We start from the raw sequence: 27,749 nt of genomic DNA, 5'->3' as shown, positions 1-27,749 counted from the left end.
GTATTAAGTTAATTTGACACCGTGACCCGTCTCAATTTTCCACTAAAAACTGTTATTGACACCTATTATTTACTATTCTTATAAGGGTGGGATAATTATATAGTTAATGTGTTGATCAACTTATCATGACTGCGCGCGAGCATACACGCGCACACGTAGCATATGAGTATTGCTTAAAGTGTTTACTCCCTCCCCTCAATATAATTGTCAATTTCGTAACCGTGAGTCACAATTTACGAATTAAACAAATTAGGACGGAGGGGAGGGAGTAATTAACAACTGTCATTGGTGAATTATTAGATGCTAGACTTGACACTATCATTGTAATAAGTTTCTTCATTCGATTGCAAAAACGGATAGAAGTTTTTATCATTTTCTATGTGCGTGTCAATAAATTCTATACTTACTTGCTCCCATGAGTACTTCAACTCTCACATTACACCTTGAGTTACCTGATGTGTTATGCAGTAGACCTGTCAATGGATCAGATTATGATCCAAATTCGGTCCGATTATTCGGATATGAATTGAAAAAAAAATTGATAATTCGAAAATAATCCGAATCTGATAATGTGTTTCCTTAACAAATTGAATATAAAAGAATTAAAGACAGTGACGGAGTCAGGATTTCAAGTGAGGGGGGCACACTGTCAAAAAATAATAATAATAATACGGAGTACATATATATATATAACAACTATAAAATTTAAAAAGACAAAGAAGAAGAAAATTATTAAAATATAAAAGGAAAATAAAAATGAAAAAACTTTAATAGAAAATAGTTAAAATGTTTCAATTGAGGAAAAAAATTTTGACTTTTTCTATTAAAGAAATTTAAAGAATGTGAAGAGTAAAAGAAAAAATAAAGAAAAAATAAGAATATAATTTTAGGAATTACAAATTTGAGGGGGGCCACTATATAAATTTTGTCATATATATGAAAAATTTTTAAAAATTACCACATATATTATAAGTTGTTGACCAATTCAAAAAGGCACGTGCCCCCCTAAACCTTCATTGGCTCCATCCCTTATCAAGATATGTATGTGAAATACAAACGCTAAAGTTTGCACCATACTAGTGAGTTTTTCAGTAACTTAAGATGCGGTCACAGAGGAGGAGGTCATGGCATTTAAGTAAGAAGAGGAGCCAAAAGCGACTAGTCGCCCAAAATGGGAAGGAGAGTGGCAAGTAAAAGACAAAGGTATAATGAAAGAGACAAAGGATCAGAGCTAAATTCATAATTATTTGTAATAATCTTTAGATAAAATGACAAAAGACTTCCCAAACGAGAATTCAATGTGCATGATGTTTGTCGGTGACATTTTGCTCTTATATATCTCTTTAATAACTATAAGTACAGAGAAATGTTTTAAATTAAAAAAATTGAGAATTAGTTGAACTAAAACCGAGTAGATGGAGCGTAAATTTAATAAAAAGATAGGACATTGATAATATAATGATAATACTTGAAAACCAAAAGATTACTCAAGACAGCTACTTTTGTTATATATGGTCGGTAATACGCGAATTTTTTTTTTTTTTTTTCATGACAAGAATGTTAGGGGTTAGTGGGGAGGGAGAGGGTGCAAGGCTCGAATACGGGCTCTCAAACACGGGGAACAACCTCACCACTCGAGCAACACGACACTTACAAATAATACAAAATGATAAAGAGATAAATAGTGATATAGCATATAGAATTGGAGCGGGGTAAACAAAATTGATATGAATTGGTAGGATATTCCGTGACAAAAGAATAAAACACAGGCTTAAAAGGAAATTTGTATATAAATGTTATTAGGCCAACTATATTGCATGGTGAGCGGGTTATTGGGCCATAATGAGTAGAGTGATTAGAGCCACTAACGAAAGTACGAGAAATATTAGGTGTGACACTCATTGGTGAGATAATTAGGGATAATACTCATTTGTTTTGACACTTGAATTGGAAATATTGAAATGCACATGTGAAAAGAGAAAGACTAATTGTAACAGAAGGCACAAAGAGAGTGATAAAAATAACACAAGACAGAAGTTGTTAAAAATAATTTTAAAAAGTTAAATATAATATATTCCGCGTGATCAATTCTATTTCTAGCAATTAAGGGAAAGATGATGGTAAGAAGAATAATTAGTAATATAAAATAAAATAAAATTGAAAAGATAATGTTGATAATGACTTTGAAATACACACAATATATTTATAATTATAAGTGTATGAAAAGTAGGGTTATAATCTGAATTCAGCCCAAATGGCACCTTAATCAATCTGAACGCTAATTGAGTTTGGTAAGATTCTTCATGTCAAGCCGAACTCTAATCGAATGAGATAGAACAAACACGTCCTTCGCAACCTCATCTGAACATTATAATCGCCACCTGACATGTATATTACACGTGTATCCATCCATTCGACTCGCTGAACTCGTGTCAGATGACATATATTTACTGAAAATTATACATTTTAACAATCTCAATTTAATTATTTTATTTATTTATTATTATGGTTTTATAGTAGAAGGGTATTTTCTAACATTGAATTTCAATGGAAAATAAAATGGGTATAAATTGATCGGTATGTATTATTATTCAATAATTTAAGTTTTTTTTATAAATGGACAAGCGTCCATCTATTACAATTGATACAAGAGTCAGACCCAGTCCTTAATTCAATGTCACGTTAAGCGCCCAGTTCGGAAGAATCCGGATGAGCCCACCCGAATAGGTAGGATGGCCCAACAGCAACGAGAGCGTTCAGGTGGAGGAGAATACAAGGGGCACTTATCTTGCATCGGATCTAGATATAAAGTAAAATGAATATAAATAAGTTAGTTTGCGGTACGGTACTACCTAATAACTTAAATTTTTAAATAAATAGACAAGATTAAATGTTTAAAACAATGTAAAATTAAAAACTGGATTATATGAATTGAGGATGGTAAACATCAGTAGTCAAACTCTTAAACCGAACTAAGTTCAATCCAATATTTAAATTTGAGTTCATTTGAATTAAAATTGAATTTGGATTTAAGCTCGTTTGAGGTGAGGCCTACTTTTAAATACTAATTGTGTAATAAGATAGATGGATTTAGCCTTAATATGATATTTGGAATGTAACGAAAAATTTAAAATGAAATTTTTAGTGTTTAGAATTTAAAATATAATTGTATTTTATGGAGTTTGAAATTCTAAAATATTTTGGTGAAATTTGATGGAATTTATAAATTAATTTAATTATAACTTTGTAACTTGATCAAATTGTTTAAAGCACCTCCAGTCGTTGTGTATATTTTTGTGTAAATCTGATGTGTCATAATAGATTTTAAAAATTTTGGATTATTTATTTTTAACTTGAGCAGTTGTTTTATACCTTTTCTGTAAAAATATATCTGCTAATAATAACCAACCAATGTCATGTTTGTACCCTACATAATTTTTACAAACATACCTAATATATGTTTGATTCATTAATGAAATGAAAAAAGATGAAGGTGAAAGAAAATATGTTAATGAAAAAAGATGAAGGAGAAAGGAAATATGTTAATATGGCTGTGTAAAAAGGTTGTGTAAGAGCATCTCCAGCAGTTTGTTAAAATACTCTTGTAAAATATATACTACCCCATATGATGTGTATTTTTTATTTATTTATTTTTTATCTCCAGTCTGTTAAGATATACTGCCACATGTATAAAATTACTGTGTGTTTTATAGAACTTTTTTACAAAGTCACATCAACATATTTCTTTTCTCCTCCCTTTTTCTCGTTTCATTAACGAATTAACCCTATATTAAGTAAGTTTGTAAAAATTATGTGGGGTCGAAACATGATATTGGTTATTTGTTATTGGGGGATATATTTTTACACAAAAAGTATAAAATAACGCAGAAACAAAAAAAAAAAAAATCCAACATATCAGATTTACACAAAAAAAATATATATATATATATATATACACACACACAATGGCCGGAGTATGCTCAATGCTTAAAGCATCTCCAGCAGTCTGTTAAAATACTCTTTTGTGTAAAGAGAAATGATACATTTACCGAACTAATCTGCCGACATATCCTCTAAATCCAACATGGCTATGCCATGTCAGACCAAAAAAAAAAAAAAAAACACAGCTCTTTCTCTCTCCACGATTCCCTTCTCAAGCTCTCATCTCAAGCTCAGCGGGCTTGTTCACCACTGCGCAAGTTAGAAATTCTGATACCTATTTGTCAACGACGAGGGTTATATTATCACCTCTCTGTGAAACTACAATTTTCTCAGATTCGTCGTTGCACTTGAACGCTTTTCTCTCTCCCTCCAAGTGATCTGTACACACCCAGATCGATGATTGGTTCAACTGAATAAGCATCTATTAATCAGATAAAAATTTATGTAAATTTCATCTCAAGCTTTAATGGAGGCGGCGAATGATGGTGGAGACTTTTATCTCTCTTTGATCAGATAAATTATTTGTTTGTTTGTGTTAATTTCAAGTGAGAGGTTTTTGCGGTCGTGGTGGAGGCTAAACTGTGCAAGGGTGGCCGGAAAAGTGGAGGGAATCGGAGCAGTGAAACATCAGTGAGGAATATTGAATCGGCGCTCGAAGTCGTTCTGGAACTTTAATTTTCAATCAAAAATCAGACTCTGATTCTCCACAAGCACTCGAACTTTCTCGTAAATTTGTCACGGTCTCAAACTCGGGAGAACCAAGTCATAGAGTGCGTGCGATCGGTGAGAGCTCTTCGCCGAAAAAACTAGAGAGACAAAGACCAGAGGGACGAAGAAACCATCAGTTCAATCTCCATCGACTTCTTCTAGATGGAGTTCCGATTTGGCAACGGCTTGGCCCGTGAAGTCGACGACAAAGGCAAAGGAGATCACTTAGGACCGACGTTGTGGTCTTGGGGTTTAAAGATTCGGATCAGGTAAAACTGGGTTGGATTCGTTGTGCGGTGTTGTTATGGTGATTTAATGCGGTGAAGTTTCGGCAGCGCCTCCAAGCAACTCAGAGATAAAATTCTTGGTTTGAATGATGACTGGAATTTAATATTTAGGATATCTAATTGTTTACTTTCTCGTACTCTATCTCCCTGTACCGGTGGAGAAAACCAGCGATTGTGGAGAGAGAGGGGGGAATCGTGGAGAGGGAATGAAGAGAGAGAATAGTATTTTTTGTTGTTGACTTGGCCTAGCCACCTAGGATTTGGAGGATATGTCAGTAGATTAGTTCGGAAAATGTATCATTTCTCTTGTGTAAAATATACGCTGCCACGTGTATATGTAATTATTACTCGTATTTTTTTTTTTTTATTTCCAACAGCCTATTAAGGTACACTGCCACATCATTAATATGTAAAATTGTTGTGTATTTTACATAACCTTTTTACACAGGTACATAAACATATTTATTTTTTCCTCTCTCTAGCTTCCTCATTAATCAACCCTATATTAAGTAGATTTTGTAAAAATTTTGTGTGTTCCAGACATGACACTGGTTAATTGTTATTGGGAGATATATTTTTACACAAAATGTATAAAATAACCATTGGAGCAAAAATTAACTAATCCGAAATTTTTCTGTAAATCTATTAGAGCATCTCCAACCGTTTGTGTAAATCTACTAGAGCACCTCTAACCGTTGGGTATATTTTTATTTTTTATAAATCTGACCTGCCATAATAGATTTACAAAAAAAATTTTGATTATTTATTTTTAGCTGTAGGGGTTGTTTTATACATTTTGTGTAAAAATATATCCCCAAAATCATACCTGGAGCCTACATAATTTTTACAAACCTACCTAATATAGGGTTGATTAGTTTTTTTTTGGCTGGCACTGGAACTCAACTGGGTAGGCCCCTTTGGGACCCACCCCAGGCTACAAATTGGGGATGTTGTCAACAACCCCACGCCTCAGCAGGGTTGATTAGTTAATGGAATGAGTATAAAGAAAATATACTGATGTGACGGTGTAAAAAGGTTGTGTAAAATACACAATAATTTTATACATTAGTGATGTGACAGTGTATCTTAACAGACTGTTGAAGATAAAAAAAAATAAAATAAAAATACATATAGTATATCATACGTGACAGTATATATTTTATACAAAAATATATTTTAACATACTGCTGGAAATGTTGATGGTCTAAAATATAAAATAATTTTACATATTGGTAACGTGACAGTGTATATTAACATACTGTAGATAAAAAAAACTTTACACATCAGAAATGACGGTGTATATTTTATCCAAAAAAGTGTTTGTTTTTATCTTTGTAGTAAAATATAAAACTGTAAATTTAATTAATAAGAATAATATGATAAAATAATATATATATATTAAATTATAGCTTACTATAAACACGATATTTCATTTCAAATTCAATTTTCAACAATTTATTATTATTATTTTCTAACCAGTAAAACAATAATAAATAAATAAAATATTGAGATTATAAACAGTTGATCAATCAAATGTGAATCCAAATAACAATTGAAATCAGTTAAAGTTCGTTCCACCCACACAAGTTGTAAAAATCCCCAATTCGAGAGTGAGCGGGAGAGATATATTACATATAGATACCTCGAAATTCAAATCCATAATGTCTAAGTTACATAGAGAGAGAGTGGGAATTTAGAGAGAGAGAGAGAGAGAGGGGTGTCGGAATTTTAGAGAGAGAGAGAGGGGTGTCGGAATTTTAGAGAGAGAGAGAGGGAGATGGGGAATCAGAAGCTGAAGTGGACGGCGGAAGAGGAAGAAGCCCTTCGCGCCGGAGTGGGGAAGTATGGCACTGGCAAGTGGAAACACATCCTCAACGATCCCCAGTTCGCTCCATTCCTCACCCAACGTTCCAACATCGACCTCAAGGTGAGACCTCTTTTTACCTTTTCTTTCAATTTCCCTCTGATTTTGAATTCCCACTTTTTTCTTCACTTGATTCGGATATATATATATATATATATATATTCCTGTGGTTTACATAATTTATTTTTTTCCCCTGACAATGATGACATGGACCACATGACCAATACATGTAAAATGGGTAATTTGGGTATATATGGCTATATGCATGCACATTAGCATATAAACATGTAATGATGTAAATTCGATGATTTGGGTATATAGTAATCTGGATTAGCACACAAACATGAAACTGGATAATTGGGTAAATGGTAATTTGGAACAAATTAGCACATAAACATATAATGAGCTATTGAGATTCAAATGCATTGATAAGCAATATTTGAGCTAGCCGAATAGAAATTTTTAGCTGTTTGATGATTTGTGAACTTAACTCAATTATCTTTCCATGTATACTTTTAAATTTTTTTTGCATGCTGGAGAGGAGGTACTCCGTTGAAATTGGCCAGACCAAACATGCATTTCACAGAATCAGTGAGGTAGGTTAGGGTTTCAACTTTTTCATATGTCTTGCAACTTGGATAATGGATATTGTTAAAAGTTTTGTAACCTTATTTGCATCAGTGAGAAATAAATAAGATATAAGGACAATGATAGATAATCGGAGGTGAGGTTTGTGCATAGTGACGAAGCCACTAGCATGATATGTTCTCAAGATTCCAGATAGCTATTTCTAACGATTAGGATTCTGGCTAGGCTAGCTGTTGTGGTTGATATTCCCATGGTCTTCGTTCACCAACTGTTGCTTCGATTCCTTTCTTTAGTGTGGTGTGATATCGGTTTGGTACTGAATTGAATACCAGCATGACTTGTGTTGCAGTTAATTACTAGTAGAGTCTTCTTTTACTCACCTTTTTTCTGCATTTTCCTGTCCCTTGAGGCCAACCTTGTTGATTTTGATATCCATTATTCTCATGGTCCCCATTTGAAATTTAAATTTCTGCCCAAAATGTTCGCCCTCCCCCTCCATTGTCCTGTATAGGATTCATTTTACAATTATTTTTTTAAAGCTATCTGCGTTCCCAATTACTCTCCTATTCTTCCTTGTACAACAGTGATGTAGTTGTCTAAGTTCATTTTAAAATATTGGATTTAGTTATTGCCTTGAGAAATCATGCGTGGCTAATTTGATCCAAAATTGTACCTTCTCTCTCTCTCTCTCTTTTTTTTTTTTTTCCAAAAGGGAGAGGGTGCTTCTTTAATAAATAATTAGGGTATCTCTCACGTGAGTTTTCAATTCTTTACATATTGTCGAGAGAATTTGTATTTTTACTCAAAATGTAGAGAAAGCTTTGAGAATCAATCTGGGTTCTTCATAGATTACCATCCTATATGTGTTTGAAAGATTCAAAGCAAGGTACATAATTGAAATTATTCATCAAAGCATCAACGGAGTGGTTTGTAAAGAACAAGTTGATCAGACGTCACTAGCCGGGAGATCAGAAGTTCATGGAGGAGCAGGTTGTTTGAGGTGCGAGTCTGGCAATGGATAAAATGGCTGGAGGATTTGGAGAGATCTTGTGTCAGTCTGAGTCAAGAGGACTAGATGATTTTGGGGCAACTTAGTCTGTAACCTCTTTATCATATAGTGGATTTTGATTTGTTTGGACTAGGTCCCGTGGTTTTTCCTGATTAGGAGTTTCAATGTGAAAATTTTGTCTCTGCTTTAATTTATTTATTACTTTATACGCTTATGTGATTGCAATTGAGAAACGTAATCAATTAATTAATAGAATTTTAAATAAGGATGAACGATAATTCAAAATTTTAGTTGTGAATTGTAGGGTTCCTTTAATGTGAACACAATATAAAATATAAAATGAGGCATTACTTGCAACATAGTGGAATCCGAAGTGGACTGAGAGAGTTGGAAGTCAAGGCAAACTTGGGAGAGAGTATGAGAAAGAAGATGGCAGTGTGCTAGTACACTATTGGCTCCCTTAGTGAAGGTTTTTGAGGGTTTGAAGAAGTATGGATACGAGAGAGCTAAGAGCTCTCAATGTCTAGAAGGTTCTTTCCTCCTTCCTTAGGCCTTGGAGATCTCCTTTTATAGGGCAAGTGAGAGAGTGTGTGATCTCATCATACGAAAAGACATGTTGGTTAAGTTGTACAGGAGTCAAAATGGTATTCTCTCTCTACAAATCAGGTCAAGGGTTTCGGATCCCAGTATTCCTGAGTCCTGCTCCCAACTCAGGTCTTCAAATCTTCAGTCTTCAATTGGAGGTTTATTGAAGACGTGGTATTTGTCACGTAACTTGCCTGTTGACTGTTTGACTTTTGCTATGTGGGCTATTATTGATTGTGTGGCGTTTCCATGTGGATTAAAATATATTTGACACCTACACAAACTAATATCCATAAGATCTATTCATCTCTCCTCTAGGTCTACTTGAACACGCGCAGTCCGATGTATCAGAGCCTTAGGTTATAGTGGCCATTACATTTGTGGTAATTTTCTTAAAGGCACATTTGGCCTTGCAGTATTGGAATTTATTCCATTAGTGGTTTGATCAATTAGAAATTTAATGTAGATGCTCTGCTAATAGATATGTAGTATTTATTATTTATTTTTGGTTTTGTGGGTCTTTATTTTTTTATTTTTCCCTGGTTGATACTCATACAAGGAATTGTTTGCACCCAAGAGGATTGGAACCTTAGACCTGTTTGTGGGTCTTTATTTATTTGTCTCTATCTGATTATTGTTCCTCTTGCCCATTTTGTTGCCTGCGCATGTGTGCATGAGCACGTGTATTGTGAAAATTTCCTAATCAAGCTTGTTGCTTTGTAACTCCTACTGTAGTGCTGTGAATTCCAACTTAAGCTTTAGAAATGATGCAAACTTTGTGTGGTTATGGATTTTCACTTCAAACTCTCCTCCAAGCTACTCTACCCATTCAATAAACTTCAAAATGCATTTTCTCATAGAATACAACAAATTTAACTTCAGTGGCTATCCAGCCCACTTCTTTCCATATCCCTTTTGGATCCTTTTTCTTTTTGGTTAATTTCCAATATTTTAAAAGGTTTACTGATATCTTGTGGAAATGGGCCATTGCATGTTATTGTAGCTGAAGTTATCACAGATTTCATGACAAAATTTCAGACAAATGCGTTGTTTTGGTGTTCCTCACATTGCTTGGCTTAATTTCTCTTCCACAACTAGGGATGGCAACGGGGGCGGGTTTGGGCGGGTGTACCCTCCCCCGCCCCTACAACCGTTTAAAAACCTCATCCCCGTCCAAAACCGCAAAAACGGGGGGACTTTCCACCCCATCCCCGCAACCGTTTAACATTTTTACCCCAGCGGGTAACCACCCCGCTCCGTTTAAGACTATAATTTATTTATTGTTGAAATAGATTTGTTCTGTTTTTTTTTTCTCCTCATCTTTAGTTCTTCACCTTTGCAATTTTCTTTCTAATCAAATTCATTTGTTACTTTAACATTGCTATATAGGGTACTTAATGTATATACCGGGAAATATATATACTAATAAAATAAGGGTACTTAAGTAATTTGTCTATCTAAACGGGGTGGGGCGACCTCCCCCCGCCCCCGCACCAAACCTGCGTGGGTTTTTATTATATCAAACCATCCCCGCCCAAATAAGCTAAACGGTCCCCCAACACCGCCAAAAACGGGGTGGGTAACCGCGAGGGCGTGTCAAATTGCCATCCCTATCCACAACCAATGTCCCACTATGGTTCATATATAGAGTTCTGTTTTGGCACTATAGTCAGTTTTGTTGCAAGAAAAGCGGTAGTGTTGCAAGAAAAGCGATAGTTTAACTTTTTGTTGGTCAATAGGTATAGTCCAATATTTATGAGGAATTTCCAGCAAAACTATAAGATAAACTGTCACAAGATTTGTGTAGCTTTTAAATTAGGAAATCAGTAAAACATGATTTGAAGGTTTGACCATTCAATGCTTTCTTTTTCTTCTTCTTCTTCTTCTTCTTCTTTTTTTTTTTTTCATGAAATTAATTTGGAGAAATCCATTACAATTGACTCCTAAAATGTATGCCTAGGTTACATTGATCTTAAAATATCAGCCCTTGGTTATTCCTGAAACCTTACAATCTGAGGCTGAGCCGTTCATATTGCATATACAGTCACGTGACTATCTAAATTACCAGAAGCATAATAATCTTATAAACTAAAATAAAGCAAAGTAGAAAAATATGCAACTATACAGTTCGGCTAAGACTAGCCCTTGGTTATTCCTGAAACCTTACAATCTGAGGCTGAGCCCTTCATATTGCATATACAGTCACGTGACTATCTAAATTACCAGAAGCATAATAATCTTATAAACTAAAATAAAGCAAAGTAGAAAAATATGCAACTATACAGTTTGGCTAAGACTAACCCGAAGTTATCTTGTGGTCCAAACCAAACTATCTAGTTGGCCTTAATATGGCTCTTTGATTATCCTGTATCATAATCCTTTATCTCGTGGAATTTGGGTAACTGACTGGGAGCATAATTTTTTTATTACAATGCTGTGATCCGTGCAATGTTTTCTTTTCTATGTATTTTCTTTTAGGAACCATTTCTACTTTGGATAATAAAATTTTGGACAAACAGGGTATCGATGCTGTTAAATGAAACAGGTTTTGTTCTTATTGTGATGTGATGTCTGTGCTACGGAATTGATGTTTTCAGTGCATGTTATGAAATAGATGTGAACAACTAGCCTATTTTTCTTGATCCGTCCTCTATAATAAAGGAGTTTTTCTTTTTCCATTTTGTGGATATTAAAATTTTTCTCGGTGTGACTATTAATCTTCTACTATGTTAAACATCATGTTTGTGTAAGTTTCTTGGACCATGTCCAGATTCTGATTAATCGTTGGTGTCACTATATTATTCTTTGCTTCTTTTACCATATGTATATTTTGATGTGCAACTGTTAATCAACATAATATATGTATTTCTAATTTTTGTTCAATTTTATTGAACTGAAATTACCAATAGCCTGCTCAGTAGAAATATTGTTCCAACTTCCACGTGCATGGAATCATTTGCACCAGTTGACTAGCATGCTATTTACTAGTCTCATATTCTTTCACATGACCAGGACAAATGGCGGAACATGTTTGGTAATTATGCACAAGACTCTAAAGAAAAACTTAGGATTCCTAGAATAAAAGCTATTGCAGCTAGTCCACCTTCCAATTCTCAAAATCATGCTTCTACTGCTTCACTTGCTAAGAATGATGTCACTGGAGATCCTTCGAGAAGCCTGCAGAATGGCAAAGCTGCTTCACGGTGCGTCTCTCTACTGCTTTTCTTTTCACACTCATAACTCAACCTATTTGGTGTTTAGGGATGGCAATAGGGCAGGGTATGGGACAGGTTGATCTAAAACCCACCCCACCCCATTTAATCTTTTTTGGTCCCATACCCGTCTTGAACCTGGGATGGGTTTGAAATTTTCATCCAACCATGTTTAGGAATAAAACATGTGATGTTGTGGCTTGAATTTGGTACCGGGTCACGTTGAGACCTGTTTTCGACCTGACGACCCGTTGACTGAGCTTTGTGTGGGCCTAAGCTAGTTTTTGACCCAGTTTTTGGTGTTCCCAGTTTTCGACCCAACAACAAACGCAACGAACCCAAGAAACAATCACAAAACACGACAAAAAAATAAACATGCCACACACAAAGAAGATAAGGATTTAGCATGGTTCGACACATGGAGATCCGGCGAAAGAATTCACTATGCGAAAGTAGGAGATTATAAGTTTTAGTCCCCAAACCTTAGCTCTCGCTCTCACTCTCACTCTTACTATCACTATTTTTTTTGCGATTTTCAGTGTCACTCAATTATCCCACTCCAAACCCTAAATGCCCTTATATAGCGAGCTACAAAAGAGTACTAAATATTGTCCACAGCCCGCAAGCAAGAATGGATCAAATTTTTTCCAATCGATCGTCGGTTGTTGCGACCCAGAACCAAATTCGGGCCATAACATCACAATGATAAATAAGGATAAAGATGTAATTGCATGTCATAATCGAGGTGGGGTGGTATAGAATAAAACCCATTCTCGGCCCAAACCTGGATCGGATCTTATTAGCTTTTTCCATACTTGCCCCAAACCTTATTAAAGGGTTCCCATACTCGTCCCAATACGGGCAGGGCGAGGTAGAAACCTAGTGGCACGGGTAAAATTGCCACCCCCTATTGGTGTTGCTATGTTTGATGAGAATATGTTATACATCCATAAATTAATTTTGCCCATGGTTATTAGAGGTTCAAGTTGCACTAAGGCGAAAAGGACTCCCCGAGCCTAAACATAAGGCCAAAGCTAAGTATATTTTGGCACGTTTGTTGAAAATGCACGTTAGGCGGGTGTATAAGTATCAACTAGGAAAAAAAAAAATGCACGTGTTGGGGTAGCGGAACCACGCGGGTACATAAATCCAATGAAAGTCAACAAAACAATCACACACAAACACAAGATATACATGGTTCAGCCAAAACCGGCCTACGTCTATGGATGAGAAGAGATTCCACTATGATTTGTAAAGATATTACAACAATAGAGTACCAACACCATGTACATTTCTTTTCACCATGTACCACTCCACGAGCCTATATCCTTGCTACCAGTGTCACCGGTGTTTTTCCTATTCTACCAACCCGCATACTACCTCTACCCATCAACTCCCTCATGAGACTACATCTCTCTCAATCTCATAAGTCTCAATCCACAACCTAGGTATATATTTATAGAGTTACATACATAATTCCTTGTTGGACAAGGATTACAATTTCTTATAAGTCCAGGCTTGCCAAACAAAAAATTACCTAACAGAGTACAACTCTAAAATAGAAACCTAATTAGAATAGAATTTGAGACATAATTTCCAACAGCACATTAAATAGTAATTGCAATTGTATAATTTAAACTACACTCATCAAAAAAAAAAAAAAAAAAAAAAATTTTATAATTTAAACTACGCAACACAAACTTGTCAATATAAAAAATGAGGGTTTTTTGTGGCCCATGGATTCAATGTCCTTCCTGATTGATATGAGAATAGTTTTTATAGGGATTTTTGTATTTCTTATTCTATATAATGATCGGCTATCCCTTCATGGGAAATTTGATGTTATTGTTTTATTTATCAGGTACTATGCAATGATTTTTGAAGCACTTTCCACCATAAATGATCCAAGTAGATCGGATCTTAGTGCCATTGATAGCTGTATTCAGGTCAGAATCTCTCATTTCTTCATTGCATTGTCAGGATCTTAGTGCGATCATTAGCTTTAATCATGAAAAAATAGCTTGCGGAAATAATTGAAAAGAAGAATTTCATACTTGCCTATATAATTAGCTACCTGTATATGTGTACTTGTTTGAGACTATCATGTTTGTCATTTTAAGGTAAAATCTACTTGTGGATGAGTCCATAATTTTGAAAGCCATTAGTCCGTGGTTGGTTTTGTGAATGATTTGACTGCATGATCCCCATCACTGTCTTCCAAGAAGTACAGTTAATAACTTTGAGCAAATTCTGTAAATGGAGTACAGTCTGTTGGAAATCTGAAGCACCTCATTGGGATTTCCATTGATCTAAAACCCTTAGAAGTTTTAGATATATGGACTTGTACGCTTTTCGAAGAGTATTTCATTCTCCAGAAATCAATAGCATGGAATATTTTACTCTTTTTTTCTTTTCATTGGTTGGTAGAACTTTCTCATTCTCCTTGGAAAGTGACATATATTCCTAGTGTAGTTCCAAATAGAGGTAGAAAACAATGCACAATGATACTTGCCGATTGACACTAGGTTTGCAAAAAGTACACATTGTACATATATATATATATATATATATATATATATATATATATATTAGTTGCCGAGATATTGACCCGAGGAGGAGGGGTGAATTGGGTCTATGATAAACTATGGACCTTTTTTTGGAATTATCTAAGGATCCTAAAATTAAAGTTCTAAGGTTAATGGAATCTAAGAGTGAACTCCTAAGGGAGGTTTCTAGTTTGAACTATGAACATATTTGGATGTCTAATAGTGAATTTCTAAGTCAGGTTCCTATGCTTGGTTAATTAGGATGGTTGGGTTACTTGGCTTGCTATGGAGAATGGTTGTTTGGTCTTAAGCTAGTTCTAGATTGTTTTAATTGATTTTGCTTGCTTGGGTTGCATTCTACTTTCTTTGTTAAATTGATTTGTGGTTGTTAGCTTGCGGCTTGGTCAAAGAAGTGTGTTGGTTGAAAGTAGTAGTTAATTAACTTAGTTTGGTTTGATTTGCTTGATTTCTTGATGTTGGCTTGTTCATTGATTAATTAAGGAAGTTGGTTGTACTTATCAAAAAAAAATTAAGGAAGTTGGTTGTGATGAAGACTAACTAAAGTGCAATCACATAATATACAAATATGGTCTTAATAGTATGTATATATATGACACACAACTAAGCTCAATATATATCATCAAACACATAAATCGTATAATAGATATACTAAGCCTATCAAACATCTAAGCTAACATCAAGTCCTATCATACATCTAATTAAGCACATGTAAATAACTAATTATTTTAACAAGCATGCTACTCTTAACTACTTCTAAACTTGAGCATATTTAATCCTAAAATGCTTCTAAGCTTATCTAACATATGCTAACAAACACATACACATTCAAATATAAATAATATGCATAAACAGTAAGTAAAGGAGTTAAGGGATAGAAAAGCTAACACCAAGATTTACGAGGTTCGGAAAATTACCTACATACTCACCTCAAGCAGACCACTTGAGGATTTCCTCCAATTCTCATTGGAACCCTTCATTACAGGGGAAGAGCAGGTGCAGTGAGAACCCCCTATTTTATAGGCTCAGAAGTAACCTCCTCTTTGTTGCAGGTCAAGAGGAAACCTCTGCCCTCTCACATAAAGGTTGAGAGCAAGCCTCTGTCCTCTCACTGAAGGTTGAGAGTTAAATATGTGTGCAAAGAATTATCTCTTAATAGACAGATTTGTACAATTTCAGAGTTAATGCAAGAAATACTAAAGTTGAAAGCTCATCTCTAGGATTTGAAAACCACTATGATAGATAAGAGTGATGATGCTCAATACTGGTGCTACCCATGAAAGGGTATTCAATGATAACGCTCCATGGTAGCTCCAACAGCAATGGATTAAGAAATGTATGCTCCAATGGTGGAATATGAACAAAGATGTATAAATATATCGTATACTTATGCTCTTGTGTGATACATGTGTGTGAAAATAAATTTCACATTTTTCTCAAATTTGTGTCTCTTTTTCTCGTAGCTTCTCTCTCACTTTTTGAGTTTTTTCATGTCCGGGAATGATTGAAACAATCAAGTTCAAAATGTTGCTCTAAACCTAAAGTCCAATTCAAATGATATGAACTAGGTACATGGTTCTGGTTTATGTTTCTCAATGGTTGAATTCTTTCAAAGCTTAGAAAGCTTGAACTATCTCAACCTTAGCAAAGGCCTTATAATAATAAGAATGAGGTTCAGCCAATTGCTTATAGTCTGTGGACATGCAAATGATATGAATGATATGCAGGGTCCTATGGTCCACTAGGTTAAGAGTTAGGCTTTCTAGTGAGTAAATTCAAGACTAACTTTACAATGAATTCTAGTCACTCACCCAGGCCTATCTACCCACGTCTTGATCATCAATGATGTCCATGGGTTGACTTGTTCATGACTTGCTCATTTTGACTGCACAAAAAATCATTGGAACTGGTAAACCAGATCGGACCTTACCGAACCAGGTGCTTCGGTTCGGTTGCTCGACGGTTCGTTCCAATTCTGGTTCCAAAATTAAGGAATCGCTACATTTCGGTTCCGGTTCTAATTACAGTTGCTTTAGGACCGATCCGAACCTGTGTTAATTGTACACATATATATTATAATATTAACATATTTATAACTAGGAAAAAAAATATTAACATAATTATATAACACAAAGCACATACAGCTTAGTGAGATCATAAACTCTAAGGCATTGAACACGTAATGCTAATAGCTGTACAACACTAAAGAGTAAAGTTCCAACCCCAAATTCAATTTCAGTCAACCATTCAACCCTAGGTCACAAAATTCCCTACCCTCTTTCAGTCTCTCTCAGACTCTCACGCCTCGTCGCCTCTCACTCCATACTCACTACTCAGACTCACAGCCTCCCTCACAAGTCACGTCCACTGTTGTTCGCCGTCATTCACCCCTTTGTCAGAATCTCTCTCTCTCTCTCTCTCTCACACACACACACACACACACACACACTCAATCTCTCTGTCTCTCAACCATCCAGTGACCATAAGGCATCTCCGGCATGGCACCACTTCGAATGTTGTTGGCTATTCAGTTTGAATGTTGTTCTGTTTGAGACTTTAAGGAGTTTGCAGTTTATTTATTTATTTACTTATTAATTGTTATACAATCTGTTCTGTTTGAAAGATTAGGAGTTTGCAGATTCTGTTTCATGTTGCTTTGTTTGAGGGGTAATATATTATTATTTATTGCCTAGAACAGTGTATAAACTTGTGATTGGCAGTGAGTTTGTTTCCACATTATAAATAAATATATATATTTAAAAAGCAAAGATAACCGTGGTTTCCTGATCGATTCCTGCTAGGTGCAAACAATTCCTTGGAGGGGGGTTGGGGGGGTGGGTGTGAGTACCAAGTAGGGGAAGAAAAAAAAAAACGAACTGTGGTTCGGAACTGAACCAAACTGGTCTTTCACGGTTCGGTAGAGTTCCTTGTGCCGATTGTTCCGGTTCCAATTTTCAAGGAACCGAGAGAGTTCTGTTCCAAATTAGCCTGGAACTGGACCAAACCAGACCTTGTGCACCCCTAATCTTGACTTTAATGCCTCTTTGTTCTTGTGTAGAAAGTTTTTTATCTTGACGTCATTGTCATTCAGCTTTAGAGGTCTTTCTTTAAGTATGTCTTCTCAGTGTTGTTAAAGGCGCGCCTAGGCTCGAGGCTCAGGTTTAGCGCCTGTTGTCATCCCAGGCTCACTAATGTTTACTAGGCGCGCGCCGCGGTTGCGCCTCGTCCTGTTTTTGAGGTGCGCCTAGGCGCGCCTCACTGATATTTGTTTAAAAAAATATAATTGTTCTATTTCTTAAGCCAAAAAGGGTACTTTTGGCAACTTAATAAACAAAAAAGAAAGCTCAATCATACGATATAAGGAACTTTTGTTCAAAAGAATAAAAAAATAAGAAAGCCCAAGAGTCAAAGTGTTAACCGAACAACGATAGAATGAGATTGTGAGACGAAGACGAAGTCCTAGTTGCAGAGATGAGCGACGAAGTCACGTCAGTTCTTTCTTTTCTTTTTCTTTTTTCTCTCTTCTCCTCTAGATCTCTCCTTTCTTATTATCTTTGTTTACATCTCTCTCTTCGTCTAGTTCTTTCATCTCTCTGTCTTTTTTTGTTTGCTCTGTTTTTTTTTTTTTTTTTTTTCTTGTTAACAATTTTTTTTTTTTTTTTCTTAACATATTTATTTCTTTTTGTGCTATGTTTTGCCATTCAAAAAATTTTGCTTTGCCTTTCAAGAAAACAAATTTGTGCTCCGTTTTATGGTTGTTATATGCTTGTATAGTTGATGGATTTACTTTTTTATATTCGATAGTAATTTTTAGAATATTGATATGACTTATGAGATATGAATGTTATTATGGTAGTTTAAATTTTCAATTGTGCGCCTCACTTCACTCAGGCGCGTGCCTCGCCGTGCACCTCGTGCCTAGGCTCCAAAGGACCTCTAGCGCCTTGGTGCACCTTGGGCCTTTAATAACTATGTGTCTTCTTTAAGTGTTGTATTCTTCTTGGTCTTTGCCATTGATCCTCATCTTGAGTTTTTCAACATGTCTAACATTTTTAGCAAAAACTCAAGTAGATATTAAATACAGACACCTTTAATGATTTGTTATTATCAAAATGTGTAAATTACCCTCAGGTATGAAACCTTTTGGTCAAAAATATCATGAGATTCAAATTTTGGTATAGTGAATTATATTTTACAGTTTTGATTTATTTATTTTAATATTTATTCGCCATCCCATGCGTGATAAGTTGATTTTTGCAAAGGGATTAAGTGCAGCAATACACTTCGACAGTGCAGTTAGCAGCATAATAAACTTACAGTTTTTTTTTTTAACAATGTGTAGATTTTGTAAACCATAGTGTCAATCAATGTGTATCACTGTTGTTGTCTTTCTACCTGGATTAGGAACAACACTAGGAATATATGCGCTTTTCAAGGAAAATGAGATAGTTCTGATGAGCAATGAATCTTTGAAAAAAATGAAAAGAAAAGAAAAAGTAAATTATTCCATGCTAATGATTTCTGGAGAATGAAATGTTTTTGAAAAGTGTACAAGTCTTAAATCTAAAACTTCTAAGAGTTCTACAAACATGGAAATCCTGATGAGGTGCTTCAGATGTCCAACTCCATCTAAAGAATTTGCTCAAAGTTCTGTTCAATACTTATTGAAATACAGAGATGAGGATCATGCAGTCAAATTGTTCAAAAAACCAACCATGAACTCATGGTTTTTAAAATTATGAACTCATGCACAAGTAGATTGTACCTTAAAATCACAAGCATGATTGTCTCAGACTCATAGGCAAGTGCATGTAGCTAATTTTATAGGCATTTATGAAATTGCCCTAATGATGTTCTGACCAAACTAATTGGACGATGCACGTTACATGTAGTAAAGAAAATAGTTTTTGGTATAAATAGCCGATGATAACTGTTTTATCAGAACAACATAATAAGACTGATGCCTTTTTTCTAGCTTGAGATTTTAGTTAAAGTAGAAGGGGTAGATAATTTTATTTATCAATTCCTCATAACGTTTGAATTTAAGAAGCAGCGCGGACTCTCTTCTTATCCTGATATACATACTGCAGCGAAGGCATCCCCATGAGGTGCCACTAAATTTCAGAAGGTTATTATGCTCAAAGCTGAGAAGACTTGTTTTGCAAGGGAAACTTGAAAAGGTGAATGACTTTCTTCATCCTCAACTGGAAGTATCTTTGATATTGCCCAGTTCTCAGTTTGCTATGTGATCAATTTTCGCCCTTTTGAATGGTTTTTGCAAACCACATAGATAATCGTGTACTTTTCTATTGGCGTTGGCATCTTTTACTTCGTTTTATGTATGCTTCTGCACCTATATGTATTAGATTTGATATGATGTTAGAAAATGACAGCTGTTCCAATTTCTCAAAATTTGTGCATCATGGTTCTTTCTTTTGGAAAATGGCCATTAATATATTACACTTCTTTACATTTAATTTGAATTGTTGATTAGTTATTTGTGATAGTACTTTCGCTTTCAGTTTTACTGCTTGCTTCCCAGCACGACAGCACGTGCACGCAAGTGCACACTAGCAAATAATCATAGATTGCTTCATATCAAATTTGATAGAAATTTTTTTAAACGTACAGAGACATTGATGAAGGTGGGACAAATAATAGTATTAGTTTCTCTTTACTGCCGTGCTATGGTCTAGAAACACAGTGTCCCTGAATTTTAAAACACGACAGTGATGCCCTGTATGGTAATAGTGCTAAGTGCTAATTGTAATGGTGTTCAACAGCCGGCAAAGTCACAAATGATCGTTTTCTTTTGCTTTTCATCTTCTATTCTTTGTATAAGTTCAATCATCATCAATCTCTTTAGACACTCTATTTATCAGCTCTCCCTTTTCTATTCTCTCCCTGAAGCCAGCCCACCAGCATTTTCTAGCACCCCCAATCAAATTCAAAGTGGTTCAACAGCGAGACAGATATGCGGTTTGCAAAATGCTCAAACATGTACGCATGTATAAATAAACACTTTTATTTAAAGAAAGAAGAAATATAGTTTTTCTAAACTATATATGTACCCATTTGTGTTTGTGTTATGTGCGCGTGTGGAAGTCAAAGAACTTCTCTTAATTCACAGTAAGACATCCCGTCCCATCACATATTTTTCTTGACTGACCCACTGTCAAAAACAACTGGCTTCACTAACTAAGAATACCAAGTCAAGATTGTAATCTCCCTCTTCCTCTCCCATATATCTCGTTACTTGATTGCACAGCTACTTGTATTCACAACACTGAATTAAGGTGGGGATGATTGTAAATAAGTTTGGTTTGGTGGTGTTGTCAAGCTTGGGTGATAGGGGATTGGTGGGTTGTTGTGTTTGTCACACCAGATCCCCTTAGGTAGAAAAAAGGTATGATAATAGGATTATAAAACTACTTATAAAAAATAATAATAATAATAATAATAATAAACTAAAGATACCAATCATCGTAGAGAGATTCAATAGATTTATATTTTCAAAGTTTACATGTCTTCTTCACATCTATTGTCTAACTACAACAATACTACTATATCATATGTACAACCAGAACTGCAAAAATCCAAAACCCTTTAAAAGTTTGCTGAACTTCACACAACCCTAGGTGAGCTCCAGATGGGAGCCATTGTCCTCTCCGAAATTGAACATCTGAAATGGGAAACAAGGGGTGAGCGTGAATGCTCAGTAGGAAAGATTGACATGTTGCTTCCAATATAAATTGTTATTGTCTCCGCAGGTAATCAGAGAGTAATGATATAGTCAATGAGCAACAATAGTGGATTTAGATCTCCTTCTCCAACATAATGATACAGGATCCAAAAACTGTAACCATAATACAAAGTAATTTCTCTCCCCCTCCCAAAATAGTAGTCTCTCTCTTTCTGTTTTGGGATGTCATTAATAAATGTCCCCTTTTTGAAACTTAAATTATACTTAGGTTTTGAAATCTTTGCCAAATTAATAACAAAAGTTGGAATCCCCTGAAGGGATGGAAGAAGTATCAGCTATCCATCAGTCACACAAGTATATCAAGAAATGCATATGCAACGGATGTATCCCAACTACTCACTGAGTGGATCCATAACTGGTTAATAGCTATTAACCACTCGAGATCGGCAAGCATCGGTCTATCATCTATGAGGTTTCTGAACAAGTCATCCTGGCATGGAAATAGGCCGTCTTCCTTCCCTAAAGCTCACTCTTTTAAGTTACTTCACTTGGAGTCACCCCTACAGTCAACTGGTTCTTCCCCAAGGATCACCCTCATGGGCTACTTAATGGAGCCACTGCTCATTGACCAGGCTAACCCTTCGAGGTCATGGCACCAAGTGCACACGATTTTTTCCAAAGGGTCACCAAATGTCTATAATCAATAGTGTCCCTGCCAAAAAAGAGCTTTCTCTCTCTCCGTCCTCAATTTGTGGACATCTATATTTATAGATAGAGATTGGTGCTTGCTACTGAAGTCTGTGATTTGGTTGATTTAAATTTCTTATAAAAAGAAATTAATATCTCACCCATATAGAACTAAATTTTAATTTTAATTTTAAATTATCAAACTCTGAAGAATAGACATATCTTGGTGATGGTGACATGTCCCATTTTAGATTGCACCCACCCATTATTGCATATTTGCATGTAAACGTAACCCTTCTAGTCATGTTGTGACTAGTATTTTGCACCCACCCGTTAGGTTTCATCACCAGTTGCTGAAACCTACATTTGGTGTTGAATATTTGACTTGGACTGATCAAATTCAATTTGACTTGTTGACCAATCAGACGGTGATTAAACTGTCTAATTATTTTGATTCCTACAAGGGTAAGATAATCAACCCTGAATAACCATGCCATGCGATAAGATGGACATTGGTTTTCCTCGATTATATATTTTTTGGGAAAGAAGATGGAAAAAAGAAAAGAAAACAAGAACTGTGATTTATATCGTCATTACTGCTATGGATTTTCTTATATTGGAGCTTGCTTCAATACTACCAAAATGCAGGTCCGGAACTGCTACAAGATTAAGAAAGATGCAGCATTGGGTGCAAAGACACCTATCCCAAAACAAAAAGATATCAGGCCAAAACTGTCACATATTTCTGGGGTAATCATCTGCAGTGAGACAGTACAAGAAGCCGCGACAACTGCTGCCTACAAGATTGCAGATGCAGAAAACAAGTCATTTGTTGCAGCTGAAGCAGTTAAAGAGGCAGAAAGAGTCTCAAGGATGGCAGAAGATACCGAGTCATTGCTACAACTAGTGAAAGAGATTTATGGACAATGTAATACTGGAAGTGCAACATTCTTCAATTTTTGTTGCCTTTTTTTCTTCTAATTGTATCGGTAATTCTCTTTCTACTTGATTTTACAGGTTCGCAAGGTGATGTGCTTCTCTGTGCTCAAGTGACAGCCGTGTAAATGTGATGAGAGTCTCCGTGTTGAAATTTATGATCCCGTGTATAAATTTAACAGAATTTAGGTGGCAGTCATCAGCTCTCTTTTATCAAATAGGGGTAGTTTTTATTGCCCTGACAGGAATGCACTCTGAACTTTGTATTTATTGAAGCAAAAACATTTTCATTCCTCAAAAATTTAGGAGTAAGTACTCGGTCAATGATTAAAATGTGATTTTGTCATTTGTCCATGTTTCCTGGTACCTCGCTTTGGCAGGATCAACATCGATATTTACTTTCTTAACAAATGATTTATTGTGTACATATGAATAGACACGAGCCGATTCTCAAAGTTGGGAGATTGAGATATAAACTTCATTACAGTATATCCCTTGTTTTATCCCTCCATGGCACACGCCATTATTGCCATTTTCTCCCTAGCAAAACTTGAACACTTGACCTCTCTTTCCCAGTGGTCGATTGAGAAAAGAGCTAACGGAAAGAAGCGATGTACTCACCCATTCCGTTCAGCCCCACCGGGCCGAAGGGGGCCGGGCTTTCTCGGCCAGCCCTTCGGCATAGAAGGGTAAAAACTCCTTTGGTAGCGCAGCGACTCCCTAACACAGTAATCTCCCTACCGGATCTTCAACTGCACCCATTGCGTACTGTTCTCACCAGTCCATTCAGTGTTCATAGGGTAATGAAAAGACTGACATATCTTATCTTCACTTATACACATGTATATATATGTGTTAGTTGTATATACATACTACAGCTGTGTGAGAAGAATTCTATATTTGAGATTAAACCCTTGGTAAGAAAAGCTGTCAAGATCTCTTGGCGAAGCTCTTTGGTAGGTGTAGCAGCAACACGCACTACTATCACATTTAACCACTTAATTAAGTTGCAGCAGGAGCATCATTCTGCTATTAAGCAGTCCCACATACAAGATTATGATTCTGAAAACATAAACTCCAAGGAGTTGGGTGTTCATTGTCGCCTCAGGGCCACATTTCATAAGAACCCAGAAACTATAGTAGGAAGAATTGCAACTAGGCTAGTCTCCACCACGGTCCCTAAGAACAGGTGGTTTAGAATCAAAACAATTCAGGCCCGACTGCAACTCCTCCCCCCTCTCCCCCTGGTTCAACTTGCAAAGCCAGTGAGGAGGAATAACTTCCTGCGATATCGTCACCAACGAGAAAAACTTACATGTTCCGAATGTATTAATGACATAATATCACGCACTAATTATACACCGACACACAGTGATAGGATCCACTAAAATAGATGTTTTCTTATTTATGTTTCAATGTATAATTAGTGCGAGATAGCATGTCATTACTACACCCAGCACATTTAAGTTTTCCTCAGCACCAAGCATCCATGGTCACCTTTTAAAAAGTTATGTCCAAATACTAGTATGGCTGAATAAGCATCCATGGTTGAAAAGCATCCAGTTCCTATACCTTTTTCCTTTCCAATACTTTTACCTACAATGAACAAAATCTAACAGTTGAGATCATCTATTCAAGCAAAACCAACAAGTCAAATTTTCAAAAAAAGATCGCTAATGCTGAGCCTCAACATCTTGAGCAAGCAGCCAATGCAGGATGCAACAAAACAATGTTGGCCATATGCGAAAGATGTTGCTGCATGCAGGCTTGAAGCCAGAACATTGCAATGACATGCACAAGCCATTGGCTAGTGACAATGATAGAGATTAAACCCGAAAAGAATAATCTTTAATACTAAAGCAAACAATCTAGGCTTCTTTAACAATTGTGCCGTAAAAACAATGGAAATTGGATGTTCACATCATCTCTAAACAGCCCCATTTGCAAGATATATAATCGCGTGTGAAATTACTTCTACAATATGAATAAATACATAGCTAGAAGAAACAATTTAGTCCAACCTGAAGGCCAACAAAGACATTAACAAGCAGAAACTCCACTCGCTATTGACTGTCAAACGCCGTGTTCCCAGATGTTACCCACTAATAAAATAAATAAATAGACACTCCAATTGCACTCACTTCAAACATTTGATAAGTACCTTCTTCTTAAGAGTTTCTACAATCCAATACTCAAACAAGCTTAGATCTTCTCATTCATGCTATTCATTTATAGAAGTACGAAATGTTACACATGATATAATAAATTCAAGCAATCATTTCAAGCAGTAGAAACAATAGCATGTGAGAATTAATTCTAACTCTTGCTCAGGCATCAATGAGAGTCAGAGGTGACAAAAATACAATGACAACAAACTAGGATCATGTATCAGCAGAAAACAGGGCATAAAAAGCAAAAAAAAAAAAAAAAAAAGTTTTGACATATCTTTCAGTCTTAACAATGCATGGGGGAGCTCAACATTGGAGAATTGCCCATGAATCTCAGGCAACAAAAGTTCACAAAATTTATCTTTCACAATAACAATAAAATCTAAATCCTACAATGCATTGTCAACAAAGTATAACATGACAGCTTGATGCAAAGTAAGTAATCAGCATACTTGACCAAATATGTCCTCATTGGAGCATGCAGAAACTAACTGCCAACTACAAAAGCACAAGCCCCAGCTCTGATGGTCTTAAAACATCTTTTATTCGATAGTTGTAGAGGTAATAGTGGAGTTTCCCATCCCCTGGCCCAAATTTCAGTTCCTTCAGAAAGGAATCATTTTGCATAACATCCAAGGCATTGAAAACGTCATAGTCCTTTCGTTTCGCCACAATAAGAGCATCATTCATCAGCTGAAGCAATGGAGTCTTTGTAGTCACATTATAGTAAGAATAAGCAGCCTTCAGAGTTGAGTAGTTCTGGTTGCCAAGAATTGATGAAGGAAGCGTGTAAAAACTGCAAAAATCAGTAATCTCGTGAGTCTCAGGGCTTTCAACCAGATAACTGTCCACAACATCCTCTTTTGGAAGAAGCCAGTGATCCACATCATTTTCATCAAAGTCAGGTGCAACAACAAACTGACTCAAGTAATTCTTAAGCAGACGCGTAACTGCAGGAATATCATGTAGCTCCATCTTTCTGAACCCAGGAGTGACTGTTGAATCTGGTAGCTTGTACAACTTTATTGTTCGGCTCATTGTCATCCTCGCACCAAGCCTTGAAAACCCAACATCAATAAGCTTTTTTGGATTTAAAGATCTGTGCCAATATTGGCAAGTTGATATGGGTGTAGGAAGAATCACCCCAGCAGTGTAGGCCGCTTGCCAGATATTCTCCAAGTGAACCCTCCTAGTCACCTCTTTAATCATGACAGGAGCAAGTCTTTTCGACCTAAGCTTCTTATGAACACAGAGGAAATTGATCTCCGCCTTGGTGACAACAGTATCACGGACCCGGATTTTAGCAGGAACACCAGTAATAAAAGCAACCAACTTTTTTGAACTTTTGACTCGCACTCCAATGTGCCAGCTCCTGAAATAACCGGGGGGGCGAAGTGCCCAACGAAGGAACTCCTTCGAATAGTTAAACCTGAACATGTTCTCATCATCCTCAACATAGTTGTTGGTCAGAAGGATATAAACCTCTGCACACATCTCCTCAGAGTCCATATCACAAGTGATCCATTCATATGGACCGGGAAGATTATAAGGTTCTTGTTTGACTTCAGACAATGGCGTTGGAGGTTCAATGGGACCTTCAGACAAACTCGCATCCCCACGATCCTTGAACTGCCCAACAGGTTGGGTTTCCCAAAATTTGTGTCTCTTTGCCAGAGAGAGTGATTCATGAACTTTTCGCGCCAGTGCATCAATCGTAGAATTTCCCCCCTCAGTATCAGGGTTTTGGCTTTCAGCCGGGTTTTCACCATCACCAAGCATTTTCAGTAAATTCTATAAACTAGTCTGTAAGACAATACAATATATTACTCAAAATTAACAATAGGCAAAAATAATTATATTCTGAATTCAAATTAACAAAATCCAAGACCATCAATATCTCTGTTTGGTTTATACGGGAACGAAAAAAAAAAAAGTAAAATAACACATATGTATAGATACTAATAGTGTACAAAAGTATGAATTAAAATCTTAGATGTTTCACTATCTGGGTTCTAAGACAACATGAACCTACATTCAACTCTGATTATTACTGATTTGGGCTAAAAGTTTGTAATCTTGATTAGAGTTGTTAATCCGAAACGAAGCAAAGTAACACAAAGAATTCGAAATTTCCATTCTTTTTATATATATTTTCCAACGTTTTCTTGAGATTGAACTGTGAATTAAGAATAAGTATGTTCTGGTAATAGATTCATCAAAACCTAAGTACAGATTGTAGAGATCTGAAGCAATATGAACATAAAAAATTTAGATTCACTATTTAGTAAATACAGAAAACTCAAGACTTTGAATTCAAGAACTTGCCTTCGATTCTGATTGTTCGAAGCAATCTCTGTGAGCTATCGTCCGATTTCAGATGATGGAGATCTAGGGTTTCAGAGCGTAGTAATAAATAAAGGAGAGTCCTATAGACAGAAGTGAACAAATGGGGGCGTTGGAAAACAAGTAGGAAACTATGGGTGTAATCATGGAAGT

General features: G+C 35.9%; 2 protein-coding genes across 5 annotated transcripts; one reads left to right on the top strand and one right to left on the bottom strand.

Moving 5' to 3' along the window:
• The first annotated feature begins 6,480 nt into the window (after positions 1-6,480).
• Positions 6,481-23,439, top strand: LOC132280743 (single myb histone 4-like). Of its 3 annotated transcripts, none has more exons than XM_059782465.1 (6): positions 6,482-6,864; positions 11,996-12,186; positions 14,057-14,141; positions 19,850-19,939; positions 22,798-23,077; positions 23,167-23,439. In XM_059782465.1, exons 1-6 carry the CDS (start codon positions 6,715-6,717, stop codon positions 23,211-23,213), a joined length of 843 nt encoding a protein of 280 aa, XP_059638448.1. In that variant the 5' UTR covers positions 6,482-6,714; the 3' UTR covers positions 23,214-23,439. The 3 variants fall into 3 exon arrangements, with proteins under 3 accessions (XP_059638450.1, XP_059638448.1, XP_059638449.1); XM_059782466.1 differs by lacking the exon at positions 6,482-6,864 and adding an exon at positions 6,907-7,397; XM_059782467.1 differs by lacking the exon at positions 19,850-19,939 and having other exon boundaries at positions 6,481-6,864.
• On the bottom strand, positions 22,974-27,749 carry LOC132280742 (glycylpeptide N-tetradecanoyltransferase 1-like). Of its 2 annotated transcripts, XM_059782464.1 has the most exons (3): positions 27,579-27,749; positions 25,706-27,056; positions 22,974-24,681 (listed from the first exon to the last, which is right to left on the bottom strand). In XM_059782464.1, exon 2 carries the CDS (start codon positions 27,030-27,032, stop codon positions 25,752-25,754), a length of 1,281 nt encoding a protein of 426 aa, XP_059638447.1. In that variant the 5' UTR covers positions 27,033-27,056; positions 27,579-27,749; the 3' UTR covers positions 22,974-24,681; positions 25,706-25,751. The 2 variants fall into 2 exon arrangements, with proteins under 2 accessions (XP_059638447.1, XP_059638446.1); XM_059782463.1 differs by lacking the exon at positions 22,974-24,681 and having other exon boundaries at positions 25,474-27,056.

The sequence above is a fragment of the Cornus florida genome, unplaced genomic scaffold (assembly GCF_030987335.1).
Source record: "Cornus florida cultivar Cherokee Brave unplaced genomic scaffold, ASM3098733v1 CherokeeBrave_3.0.0_Hap2_Chr11, whole genome shotgun sequence".
Lineage (NCBI taxonomy): Eukaryota > Viridiplantae > Streptophyta > Magnoliopsida > Cornales > Cornaceae > Cornus > Cornus florida.
This window is presented reverse-complemented; position numbering and strand designations above follow the sequence as displayed.

Excerpts from the sequence above, each read along its gene's own strand:
- LOC132280742 (XM_059782464.1), bottom strand. The coding sequence starts at position 27,032 with ATGCTTGGTGATGGTGAAAACCCGGCTGAAAGCCAAAACCCTGATACT.
- LOC132280743 (XM_059782465.1), top strand. The coding sequence starts at position 6,715 with ATGGGGAATCAGAAGCTGAAGTGGACGGCGGAAGAGGAAGAAGCCCTT. Across the intron at positions 19,940-22,797 it reads TGCAAGGGAAACTTGAAAAG|GTCCGGAACTGCTACAAGAT; the intron begins GTGAATGACTTT and ends ACCAAAATGCAG. Across the intron at positions 23,078-23,166 it reads GAAAGAGATTTATGGACAAT|GTTCGCAAGGTGATGTGCTT; the intron begins GTAATACTGGAA and ends TTGATTTTACAG.